The 14,034-nt window shown below is 40.8% G+C and overlaps 1 protein-coding gene across 1 annotated transcript in view; it reads right to left on the reverse strand.

The window, feature by feature from the left end:
• TTC7A (tetratricopeptide repeat domain 7A) overlaps positions 1–14,034 on the reverse strand; it is a 172,244-nt gene that overhangs the window by 137,802 nt on the left and 20,408 nt on the right. The window contains 5 exon segments of the mRNA XM_032102796.1: positions 1,069–1,132; positions 1,577–1,737; positions 4,779–4,857; positions 11,251–11,372; positions 13,462–13,592. Coding sequence (XP_031958687.1) covers positions 1,069–1,132; positions 1,577–1,737; positions 4,779–4,857; positions 11,251–11,372; positions 13,462–13,592 — 557 coding nt within the window.

A 14,034-nucleotide genomic window follows, 5' to 3' on the forward strand; every position in this document is an offset into this window, starting at 1 on the left:
ACAAAGCAGATGTCCTGCAGAGGTGTAATCTAGAGAGCACTGAAAAGCACATAGTAACACTCTGATGTACATGACTTTGAAGTCAATTTAATATTTTGGGGTGGTTCCACCTCTTCAGTTTTTCCCCAAATTTTAAAAGCAGACAATATTAAATTGCCTTGTTCTGAAGAAGTTTGCGGAAAAGGGAAAGGACTTGAGCCAGAAGAACCAGACAAGAAAAACCGAAGGAAGCAAAAACTCAGAAGTTTCCACAGTATCTCTTTTCAATTTGTCTGAAAGTTATTAAAAAGTTTCTAAGAAGGTTGTTGATGCTCCAAGGTTTTGAATCTTTGAGGTACAAGTGTCCACCCTGTATTTAAGGCAAAATACACATCACTTGCACACTTTCAGAAAACATTTCTTACACATTTTCTGTATGTTTGCATCTTCTCAAAACATGAAAATTATCAAAGGTTACCATGCAGTTATTTTTCCTCAAATCTTCTGCCTGCCTCTTAAATGGATTTTTTAAAGCCATCAATGTTATAAATAGAAGAAATCTAATTATTTCACTGTAGCTTATTATGAATGTTTCTGCATGTCACAAGATTCCCTGTATCACCGCATCAGAAACTGTCAAAGATCGCTCCAGGCTGAAACAGCCAAGGACTGCAGACTAAGGCATGAAAGCAGAATACTGCATCCTGCAGTTCCAAACAGCAGGTACCACCATCATGCCTGGCTTTAGGCAAGGCTCTCTTCCTCTCATTCTTGGTCCATAAATCCACACAGATGTTATGAATGGAAACATCTGTCTACTGACAATGTCTCTGGATGTCAGAACCTGCAGGCAGCAATGGTGAATGCAGTAATTTTCTCTTCTTAGACAATTCCCAAAACTCTTCACTGACATTTCATTTAACAAAAGTTGTGTCACTAATAAAAGAATAGATAGCATTTTCTGCTCAGCATCTGAACCCTTGTTTCTGTTTATCTAGGGAAGATTCTGTAAACAGAACCAACCAGGAGATATGGTAATGCTAGCTATCCCTTTGCACTATTAATACTACAAACTCATTTTTGGCTTACCATGGATTCACTGATTAAGAGGAGGAGAAGAGCCTCTTCCACGTTGTCTTGAGGGCAGTACACACTGAAAGACAGAATACATTTTTCTGAGGAAGGTCAAGAGTTATCCTGTCAGCCTCTTTCTCATTTCACTAGAGAAGCAGTAACTTGAAACATCTCATGCATAATTCATTTGCTAGGCAATACTTTCTTTGCCAGTTCACACAATTAAAAGCTCTGCAATATATCTTAGATGAGCTATACTGAACCCTAAATAGATTATTTCAATTTCATAGCAACAACAGCCCTTTGGTTGGATTTTCTCCTTCCTGAGGGGGGAAAAAGAAAAAAAAAAAAAATCACTCTAAATTTAATGTTTTATTTTTCCAGCAGACTTTTTAGAGGGAAGCTGAAAAACAAGAAGACACGAAACTACTACATGAAGAAGTGACATAATTAGCAGTACCAAAGAGTGTTCAAATACACTCCTTCCTCCTTCCAATAAACTGAAATAAAAATGAACACTTACTTCTCTTCCGAGTACATCTCAGGCCTCCGACAAAGATGATTGCTAACATAAGACTGATATTCCTTGTTCATGAACTCAGGAAGCGGATCAGATAAAGGGCTCCAGTAACACTCTTCACTGAGGGAATGGAGAAGTACTTGGGCTAACTGTTTGGCTGCAGTCTAGAGATCAGTGAACAGTACAGAAGAACACATACATCAGTGAAGCCTTCTCCAACACAAAACATTCACCCCTCCCCATGTTCCACCTTGGGAAGGAGATGTACCAGCATGACAGTACCATTTTTCAGAAAGCTGAAGTAGCAAGATCAGCTGCTAAGATCTACAAAAGTGTCAGTTTCTTCCCTCCTCAGAAAACCCAGACTTCTGCATTTACATGGTCTTGTTGCAATGCTCTAGGAAAAAAGCATCAAAAGGGCCTGGCAGCAAGGGATGCTTTGGTGAACAAGGACAACTGATTGCCAGGTGGACTGCTGAGAATCTCACAGTAGTTACTATAACAGAGTATGATGACACTACACCATGTTCTCAGCCTCAGAATTTTGTATGCAAGTCTCAGGACCAGAGGCAACTTTTGTGTTAGGTTTAAAGGATCAACCTTTTATCTGTTAATATCACTCTTCCTTGTAGACTTTTATAGTTTCATCTTGGTACTCCTCCTCTCTTCCTGTTGCAGTAAAGGACAGAGGAGGGAAGATGCTTAGGAACTTTACAGTGAGACAGCAACATCACATGTATTTTTTTTACCATCAAGCAGTGAAAGATCCTTAAATACTTGCTTTCCACTTCATATGCACAGCTGGCAAACTGGGCCCAAAAGGAGGCAAGTTAACTTCACTTAGCAAAACTATCTTTGGCATTTGCCCTTGTCTGACACCCATCAAATCTCTAATTTCTTGCACTCAAAATAGATGAGAATGCAAACAAGCTCAGAGATATCAAAATGGGTGGTGTCTTCTGTGAATTCTAAGCAGCACGCCACTCTAAGCTATAAAGTAAATACTGCACAAAACAGAGGGCAGGCTGAAACTTCAGCCCTTCTGTCCTGATACTTGTAAGTTGTATTTTGCAACTTCTCTGACTACTGGATATGTCTTTTATAGGAAATTTACACTTTATGAGATGTGTTATGAGCCCACCAAGAGTCATTTTCTTTTAAATACCAGGACAGGTATGTTATAGATGTCATACCACAACATCTATGGGATCAAATAAACCACACTGAGGTTAAAGTTCTTACTATCAATTTCAGAAAAACAACTTGTTTTGATGCAAGGCTCTTGATTTTCATCCACCTCATCACACATGAATTCACTGAATTAGTCTAAAATGCAACCATAGTAGCAACCACTGTCTCTTAAACATCATAAAGGAAGGCTTCATAGATGGCAGTGATCTGAGTGTGCGATGGGGTCTCAAAGAAATATCGTCACGTACAACTCCCTGGAAATCCCAAGACCTTCCATGCCCTCCTACTGACAAGTTACAGAAAGCAGTCTGTTTCTAACTAAGCTTTTCTATGCTTTTTATAGCAAGTAACTATGAGCAAAATGGCCTCAGGCCCTGCAACATTAGCCACTATCATATTATCGTCTCAGTGTGTAATTATTCAGTCAGTTTTACCCTGAGGAGTCAACTCTCCTATATTTTTTTTTCCTACAGTCTTAGAGGGGAGGGAAAATAATAAGCCAGCAACAGAAAGATCTCTACTGGTTCACACAGAAGTAGAAGTACAGTTTGTGGTAAGCCATTCACAAGGCAAGCACCAAATACTTCTAGTGTCTTTAATTTTAATATACAGCACAGTAGCTGTGTAAATTAGCTTCACTCTTGTTTTGAATAAGATCAAACAAACCAGAACAGGCCAAGACTCTGATTTATGTTATTACTGCCTTTGGCTAAAAAAAGCATCATTATGCTTGAAGAACACTGTGATCCCACAAATCAGGGGGAAAAAAAATCATGTGTTTTACTTTCATGCTTGAAAAACTTGTTTAATTAAGCACGTTCCTCCCTTTGCCCTCTTGACGGCTCTTTAAAAATAAGTAAGAAAATGAAAATGCAACTTGGAAATCCCAGGAAAAGCTACTGAGTGAACACCTTGAGAGTTCCCCTAAGGGATAATTCCCCCAGGGGTGTTGTACAGCTGTCCCCAGTTGCACAGGGACAGGAGCAATTGAGCCACATTCTGTCACAGTCTAGGAGCAGCAGATGGTTAAACTCATTTCAGCAAAATGGTAAAACAGGTGAGCACAAAAATACCGCTGAACCCTGATCTCAGTCTGGAGAAGGATGCAACCATTTGAGCGGACATTTATTTAAGTCGTCTCTTCTAATTTCCTGCACAAGCTTCCACATGCATCTGTATTCTCAAAACCACTACGCAAACCCATGCCCACCTCCCCTGCCCAACTTCTCTGGAATGACACAGAACACAAAGTAGTACCAAGTACAAGTTTAGCTGTAAGAGTATCAATGCTCTTAGGGCTGCAAAGCTTTCATTCCCAAGACTGCTATTCTGCCTGCTGTTGACCTTGTCACCTCCTGAGTAACTTAAGGACAAGATCTCTCCAAGAGGAGACAGGGAAGAACCAGTTACAGGTCTAAGTTAAACATAAATATTTCTTTACCTGAGACATTTAGGATAAAAGGATGCAAAGATGCAGAATGCCAACACCAAAAAAAAAAAAAAAATTAAAACAATTAAAATCATTCGCTACTGTATTGAGGAGGGTTTTACAGAAGAGACACTGCTTGCTGCAAGAGACAGAAGTACTTAATGCTTCTACATGCAAATGAAGAAAGGTGTGCATGCACACTGAAATTGAGAAAGAAAACAAGACGGCGTCACCTGAGGACAGCACTGTCAAACTAAATACATCTCTGTTTCTACCAGGGCTAGAAAATGCACTGAAAACAAGAAAACAAAACAATCAAACAAACAAAAAGCAAAACACAAACCCAACAAAAGTAACCTACACCCCCAAATCTGAAGGCTTGGAGGTTTCAATTGGGCAGGTCTTTGAATTAAGGGGATCACTTGACATATCACTTCCAAAAGTTAAAAAAAGAAAAGAAAAAAAGAAAAAAAAAAGCCAGCAATCAATCAAGTGAGGACATACACTTTTGTGCTACTGCACTGGTCAGTCAAGAAAATTCCTGCATACCAGACTGCCCCACCCTCCCATCTCCCATCCCCTTACCATTTTGAAGGTCTGAGTAGCTTTTGTTTCCACAGTCCGTAGTATTTCTCGCAGACTCCTCATTCCTTTCACAATGTTTCTGTGGGGAAGACAGAAAAAAAAAAAAGAAAAACCCCTAAAATCAGCACACTGCAGACAGAATATTTTTATAATGTGCCAAAGCTCAGCAACACACCTGATATTCAAACAGCCCGTGGAACAACCACTAACACTGAATGTGCAGTAGCAGACAAGTCACTCTGAGGCACAGACAGGACAATGGCACAGTGCAAGGCAGCGACTGCAGCATTGCCTACTCCAGATGGCTTCCTAAGAGAAGATCACATTCACATTTGATGAACAGAGGGGACATTTGGAAGCCTTTCGTAGCTCATATTTATAAAGCAGATGCTGCTCCTTAAAAGCATCCACATCTCCTCTTCATACACACAGACTGTACTTGTTTGAATTATACTGAGCTTACGTGATGCTTATAAATGACGATTTCTTTTAGGTGGTGCTTAAATGTCTTGTGTCTGATGGTCCAGGCACATGATGAAATTACAGTGGTTTAAACAGTTTATTATCAGGCAGTTAAGTTGCAGTAACTGTCTGCAAGCACAACTTAACCTGCAATAAGAGTGTTAGACTAAATAAAACAAAAATTTAAAAAAAAAAATCACATTACTCTGCATACACCATGAGCAATTAAAGCTGACTACTTGCCAAATGCTATCTTAATCATGTGTCTGTGCACTCAGAGGGATGCAGAGAGGAAAGATTAAACACTGGACATATTAGTTAACACACTGGCAGCCTATCAGCTGTTCAAGGCTAAGGACACGGCCCCACCACCACAGTAACTGCAAAATGGTTCAGTGCACATTCACTGCAGGGTCAGAGCTACCCTAAGAAATACAAGCTATCAGAAAAGGAGCAATGTTGTACAAGACAACAAAATAAGCAGTTGTACTGGTACATTAACTGCCACTTCAGCTTATCCAGGAGAATTTTCTGTGCAGACAAAAGCTAAATTTAATTTAAAAAAACAAAGCCATAAAAACCTTTTCTGTCAAACTGATTAAATTTTGAAGGTAAGCAGTACAGACTGCATTTGTGCCTGCTTTCATGCACTGCAAACCGTCTTGCACTCCAGGATCAACAGCAAACATTTGATGACAATAAAAAAAAAAGTAATCATTTTGGGGGTGGGGGGATAAAAATGTGATCATGTTTACCATGAATACTGGCTACATAAAATGCCACCCTAAAGCTTGTACTCACCATGCCACAGAATGCAAATGCTTATGGCCTTACTTCCAAGCAATACCCATCTCAGTTTTAAGCTGTGAAGTAATCTATAGACTATCTAATCATGGCCAATGTACAGGCAAGCAAGAAAGTAAGACAAGAGCAAAAACACTGAAGACTTGTAGAGAAAGTCAGAATGCTGTCTCTTTTACGTCCACTTTCTCCCAAGTAAAAAATGCACTTTGAGTTTCTCAAGGGGAAAAAAGCTCAAGGAAGTTTTTGTAAGTTGGACTTAAATAATTCAGCAAGCTCTCCAACGACAGGGCCAAAACACCAGGTGCTTTTTAGTGGGTCTAGAATAGAATATACTCACAAAGATGGAGTTCTGGACCTTATGCACAAGCAGTGACCAAATCCAACGGAACTGTTTACATGGTATTTACTATCAGACAGAAAAAATTAATAAATTCCCCCATCTAAACAAAATTCAGCTGCCCAGCTGTTCTCCTTGATTACCGAAAACTACCAGCATTTTCTGTTCTTCCATGGACTCCTTAAGAGGCTGGACAGAAGAGTTATGGAGGCTAACAGTTCTACAGCATTTTCAAAAATGCATTTGTTTAGGTTTCTTGTTAGCATAATGATATTTGTCTTAATACAGTGCCAATGAATTGCATTAACCAGCATCAGAAAGAAGACTAGTGACCACTTGCAAAGCCAATTAATTTCACATTTGGCACATACTTACAAGAAAAACCTACAGAATGTGATAAAAGGAGACAGCTCTGTTCCTAGAAAACTAAAGCACCATTACAGTTCAACATTTTAGACAAGGCCATAAAACAAGCCTCCTGGTAGAAACACCTTGCTCTGGGATGGGGGGAAGGGGAGAAGACAAACAAGGAATAGAGACACTGAAGTGAATGAAAGAATAAATGGCAAATTGCTGTCCATCTGCAGCAGTCAGGGCTGGAACCATGCAGCACATGACAAATGCTTAGGAACACCTTTAACAGACAGCAGCAGTGCAAAATGGATGGCACAGGAGGAGCACCCAGCACTCACCACCTCCCAGACAAGTGCCCATGTGGTCAGGATCTATCAAAGAGCACCCACTCAATCCCCTGAGCTCTCAACAATACCAGTTCTACAGGACTGAGGATTTGGTTTGGCAGCTTTTGTATTCTGAACTTTATCGAACATTACTGAGCCATGACAGGAGACAGAGCACACCTGCCAGCATTTTGCAAACACAGGAGTTTGTCTTTCCACTCTACTGTTCCAAGCCAGGAGACCATCCCAGCACATTTCATTTCAGGCATACGAATTGCTCTGCCCGTAACAATAAGGAACTCACTGTTCCGTTAATATATGCTCTTTACATACTAAACATGCACTTGAAGAGATATATATTTTTTTCAATTAGGACCTTAAGAAGTTAAGAAAAAGAAAAGTATGTATTTGAACAGAAATACACGCTATGTAGATGACTGGATGAGTATGCAGACATAAAGCCTCCAGCAACCAGTGGTGAAAACACTTGATCTTACTTAGATTAGAAACTAAACAATCTTGAGTCCCTGCAAGACTTGGGTAGAGGACTACCTGGAAATCCCAGGTAATGCTGCCTCAAGCCATGGCATCATAAGTGAACATTAGATCATGGAAATGAAATTAGTCGGAAGAGTCCATAGGCCCCTATCGTATTGCTAAGAAGCCAGAAAAAGAAATGAGGAAAAACAGGAAGAGAAAAGCACATGATCATTAAACTGCCTTGGTTTTAGCCACAGCAGTGGCCAGAGCACCATTTGAACAAAACATGATGAAGTGCAGTTTAGGATTCAGTTACGGCTAATCTAATAAAAATGAACACAGACAATCATGGGCACAAACTGTGACAAAGAGCAACTTGAAAGTCCAGTCAGTCCAGCTTGGCATAAAAATATGTTTTGTTTGTGCATGTACCCTGTTAATATAGATGAATTACCAGTCCATGAATCAAAGCAGTCATATCAGAGTTATGTCACATAGTTCGGTTAACACTACATAAAATTTTAAGACACAAGAAAATAAAGAAGTACACTGTTTTCTATGCAAATTGCTGGGAAAAATATTGACAATAAAAGAGTGGACCATGGACACAAAGGTCTGCAAAGACAGTGCCCCAACAATATGGTCACCAGCAGATCATGTTCTTATCCCCACTCATTTACTGCTAAAACAGCTAGTTGCTGAGAGATAGAACAAACCATCTTGAGATAATTACATAGCAGTTTGCATAGTCACCTCTCCAGAGTAAAGCAGTACTCAAAGCACAGAAACAGCAGCAACACCACTGCCTTTGCCCACCTCCTTTTGCACCTCTGCACCTCACCCAGGTTTCTAACAAACCATACCCTCTCCTTAAACAGCTGTTCGTGCACAGACACAAAATGCACCTAAAGAAAAGGCAGTAAGAAATGAGCCTTATGTTTATACATCTGCATCAAAAAATAACCAAAACCAAACAAACCAACTAAGACCCAAAACCTAGTGCAGGTGATAACATGAAGACAACTGGCTGCCTCTTACAGTATGACAGCATCTGCCTTCCTATGTTCTGCATCCATAGCATCAACATTCCTCACTGAAGGACCAAAAGAAAGCTTTCTTGGGTTGCAGCATGGCAAACAACTGCAGGAAATGCACCTGCAGCAACACAGTATTTTTAAGTAGCATGTTATTAAAAGCATCTGTGACTTCCACAGCTGCAAGACTTGCTGCTCCTTACAGCTGGCAGTTCAACACCTGAAGGGGAGACTGGATCTTTCTTTTATATTGCTGCCTTCTTTCCACTGCACACTGCAAGAGAAAAGGGCATCCCTGACCACACTCCAAGAAGAGCACATCTGATCCTGTCAGCAGGAACAAAAGCATAACAACAGCACTTGGATCTCGCAGCTCTTTTGCCTGTTGAGACAAGAATAAAGCCCTCACTATTCCTTTTGTACACATGTAGGACTGGGGAAGGACATCCCACCTGGTAGAACCTACCCCCTGACAGCTTGAGCAGTCATCATCCACGGCTTATTTCCTACCTGAACACGCTGGAAGCAATAAGGTGAACAAAAGCATTTCTTTGAGCTGTTCAGTATCAGGTGGAGTAATCTATTATACTCATGAAGCATCCTAAAAAGCTTCTTCCCGTATCCCTCCCCTTTCCTTAACATATCCCAATGCTGCTTATGCCCTCTTGTGGCAAAAACCACACATTAGTATCAGCCGCGGGGGCGGACAAGTTGCCACATCCCATCAGGCTCTTTTTATCCCACCGGACCTTCCAACCCTGGCTGATGTTTCTCACTTGCACCGAAGGAGGTAAGGAGCCCATGGGATTCCACTCCCATCCCAGCTGCAGGAGCTCCATTGCTATTTCATCAGGAGACAGCTACAGAGAACATTTTGCTGCTGTTGCAGCAATTCATCTTATAATCAAAGCACAGTTTAATTCACACATATTTTGCTTCAAATTGTTTTCCTGGAGGGTTTTTGTGGTTTGTTTTTGTTTGGGATTTGGTTTTTAAGGCCATCATTAAAATAACATGGGAAGGGAGCATGCAGGGGCCCACAGTAAAAGCCAAAATATCCCACTAGATATAATGAACGCATCACTGATGAAGACTGAACTTACAATGCTGCTGAACAAAATGATCACTAGTTTGATATTCAAAAGGTGCCTAGAGGACATCAGTGCCATATGTTCTAAATGGGATTTTATTTTACTACATAGTTAATGAGCTTACTGGCAAGACCCGAGTTTTTTTGTTTGCCATGAGAAGGACAGAGGGTTAGGAAAGCACATACTGTGCCACAGCTGGCCAACCCCCAGCTCACCTGGGAAAACCACATACCAAGAGGACACTGAGACTATGCTTTACAAGTTCATGCTTTTCTCTCTGCATAAACTTGTACTTGCCTGACTAAAGGGGTCATTTTACAACATCTGAGCTTTGTGTTTTTGTAAGCCTCCAGGTTCAAACAAGGCTTACCTGAAGGCACCTCTCATGGATATGCTTACAGGTACAGCTTCACTCTACATGCATGGAGAACAGTGGCTATTCACAGTTGCATTTAAAGTCACTCTTGGGGGATAAAAAGGTAGCAAAAACCCTAAACAAGAAGCAACCCTCCTCCAGCAGGATCAAAAAACGGTTTAAATTTTCTACAGAAGAATTTAAACTAATTTTTGCTGGGATTTTTTTTCCTAGTTTCCATCTTTTTAATCTTCCCTATTTTTTTTTTTTGCTTTCTTCTCCATTTTACTCAGCAGGAAAGGAAGTGAAGAAAATGAGAGAAAATATCTTTGACTGTGGGTGAAGGCAAAAAAAGCCAAAGTTAAATATTTGTGAAGACAGTTTGTACTGAGAAACTCAGTATCTGATTCCTTGAGAATAAATGGAGTAATATAGTGCAAGAACAGGACTAAGGAAGGATAGATTCTTACAAGTGCTGTTTACACATGCTGAAGAGACACCCTCCTACATGACAAAATCTCTCCATTGGATGACCAGAGTTAATTGCGTTTTGAAGACACGTTTAGGGAACGTCTGAAGGCCTGGTTTAGGAACAGCCTGTCCTCACCAATGACCTTTGGAAGTGGGCTTTCACAGTGTCTTTTCTGCTGGTCTCGAGAAGGTTTTCCACAGGTGAAATTCACTGTAGGCTTGTACATATTAACTCCTCTTGCCCTTCTGAAGTTCACTAGGAGCTGTATTTCAGAGGTGTAATAAATCCCCTGGAGCAGCACTGTTCCCACATGCATTCTCCATAGTAAAAACACACAGATTTGGGGCATTGATCGGGATATTTAAGACCTCAGACAAACAAACAAACAAACAAATGAAAGAAACTACCTGTAAGACTTTACTGAACTCTAAATCAGGTGCTGTGGCTGAAAATTTTAAGGGCACACAGCAGTGTAAATTCCACTCTCTCTTTACGGTCAAACTCCCCTTGTCTCCACAGGGAACAAAGCTGAGTCAAGACAAGAAAAATTTTCTACCCCACTCTACTTGCAGGTCTGGAAAAATGATGCTTAAGACTCTTAAGAAAGACAGAGAGACACAAACAGGAGAAACGGAAGGACACTGAGGAGACTTGAGGTAAGCCAGCAGCCAAAAGTCATAAAGAGAAAAAAATTAGTCTTCATCTGAGACAAAACATGCAATATTATGTAATTTTATTAATATCTGCATCCACCTACCCTTTCTTTAACTGAGTCACGTAGGCACTCTGTAAAGCTGCTTCCAGAAAGTAGGAAAGTTCAAACTCAGAGTAAGTCACATTGCTGCCCTTGATACTCCTTGAATGTGTGTTGTTTAAGGTCTGTGAGGAAAAAAAAGAAATATCTGGGAATACAGACAACTGTTGGAACTAGCCAGATCCTCATGAGCCAGTGACATCTTCAACAATAAAATATTACCTTTATTAGCTATTCAAAAATGTTACAAAATCAATTTTAAAATAAACTATACAATTACTTCCATGAGATATTCTGCATGCAATACGAGTTTTAAAACACCATCCATTATTACTTTCCAACCTTTAATAAAGTAAGTAGAAAGCCACATATTAACACCAACAGCTTGAGAAATACCACTCACACTACAAAGATCCAGCATCTTGCACAGAAATATTAATACAATGTTTGAGTAGGTTTATCTAGTTTAATATAACATAAATATTTGTTAAGAGTTAGCAAGCCGTCAGGAGTCCTGACGGAAGAATCTTCATCCTTCCTCTATTTGTCCTATCAAAATCTCTCCTGGTTTTGCTTCCTTACCGGTAACAAGCAGCTTCCATTGCTGAAAGCTGCTTCTCCAAAGCAGGGTTTTTCATTTAGGACTGGAGAAGGACTTTTACTTTTACTTGAACTTTTACTATGTCTATCAGCAATCCTGCATTTTTGTCTCTGTGTCCAGAAGACAACTACGTGAAAGGAGGTTGGTAGAGAGGTGGGGGTCGATCTCCTCCCAGGAGATAGGACAAGAGCAAATGTACTCAATTTGTGCCGGGGGAGTTAGATTGGATATTAGGAAAAACTTCTTCACTGAGAGAGTGGTGAGGAATTGGAACAAGCTGTGCAGGGAAGTGGTGGAATCACCATCCCTGGAAGTGTTCAAAAAGCACGGGACCATGGCACCCAGCAACATGGTTTAGTGGCAAACACGGTAATGCTGAATTAATAGCTGGCCTCAGTAAACTCAGCGGTCTTTTCCAACCTTACTGATTCTCTGATTCTAAGTGAATGAATTACAGGTCAGACCCTTTCCCTTCTTCACAGACCCAAGCTGTCAGTAAAAAAAATTTACGGTGTCCAGCACTGGCAGGAACTCATCCTTCCACAATGGAAGGACAGTAACATTTTAAATTTAAAAACTATTCCTTTTTTTTCTGTAGAGAAACAGAGCAGGCCACTTGTTAGTTGGCTTTCTTAATGAATTGTTATACATGCACTAAGCTTGTTTTTTCTTGTTTCGATGCAATTAAAAACAAAACCTGAGACAGAAACACACCTTTGCTACAGAGAAGAGCAGAAGTATCTGGTCAGGTCAAAGGCCTTTGAGTTACAGGACAGGTAACATGCACTGCCACCAGCACTGCTAATGTCAAGCCTAATGTGTGGCAAAGGAAGGGCATGGAAGCACGTGGTATGTCCTGAAAATTCAGCTAGGCAAAGTTTGCATGGGCACAGCAAATCAGTGGCACACAATCTGCATGGCTCAGTGGAGGGCCACCAACCATGGGCTGAGCAGTTACTTGCTACTCATCACAGAGCCACAGAATGGTTTGGGTCAGAAGGGACCTTACAAGATCACCCAGCTTCAATTCCCCTGCCATGGGCAGTGACACCTTCCACTATACCAGGCAGCTCCGAGCCCCATCCAGCCTGGCCTTGAACACTTCCAGGGATAGAGGATCTAGCTTCTAATGACCTAGATTCCTCAAGGTTCACTTGGAAAAGGTGAAGTACTCGCAATTAAACTGCTATAGCTGACCCCAAAAGGTTTCTTTCAGCTCGTCAGGGATCTCAATATCCACTACTGTGTATCATTTACACAGCAGGTATGTAAAATGTCTTGAGTTCCTTCATGCCAGGACTCGCCATGTTAAGTTCATAGCTCCTCTTTAGTAAGGGCTAAACTTGAGACCCAACCCGTGCATATTTGAAGTATTTGGTGCTTTACCACAGACAAAATTGGTTTCCAGACCTCATTGTCAGAGAAAACAGGTAGAGACCAGCTAAACTGCTGTTTTGGAAATGATTTTACTGAGACACTTCATTCTTTCCAACTTGCTTTCATACTCCTTGCTATGATCACTTGACATTTCTCCATTTTTTTATTTTTGCTGTCAAAACCCTGGAAATCCCACGCAGGCCACCAGGCAACACCCTAAGTACATTTCTTCTTACCTTCTCAAGCTCCTGCAAGTACACCTGGGCAATAACACACGCTCTCTCAAAACAAGCCATTACCTCCTCCTCCCTTTCACACAGTCGAGCACGTGAGGCAATTGAGTTGGTTGAGCGCTCCAGCGATAAACCTGCAAAATGGCAACATCTTCTTTAACTGAAGCCCACCAACAGCAGTATGGCCATATTATTCTTAATTTACCAGCTGACAGGAAGGCTTTTCCACATGTGGGTTTCCCTCTTGTTTTGATGACTTTCAGGACACTGCCCCCAGGAAAATACAATTCCTACACATGCAAGGCATCTTTGTCATGCTGCTCTAACACACAGTGCCACTGCACACTCCTACAGTGCCTTTCAAACACTTTATGAAGACAGGACACACAGTCCCTCTGGTAGGAATCAGCAAACAGAGAAATTAGGGTCTGTATTTCCAAAGATGGCTATAGATCTTGGGTGCTTCAATTCAGTGCCAGCCTGGCACTGAATTTGATAATTTCTAGGCATCTGCTACTTCAAGTGAAGCTTTCAGTAAGCAGCGTTGAGGGGGAAAAAACAAACAACAAAAAACCC

Source organism: Corvus moneduloides, chromosome 3 (genome assembly GCF_009650955.1).
Source record: "Corvus moneduloides isolate bCorMon1 chromosome 3, bCorMon1.pri, whole genome shotgun sequence".
Lineage (NCBI taxonomy): Eukaryota > Metazoa > Chordata > Aves > Passeriformes > Corvidae > Corvus > Corvus moneduloides.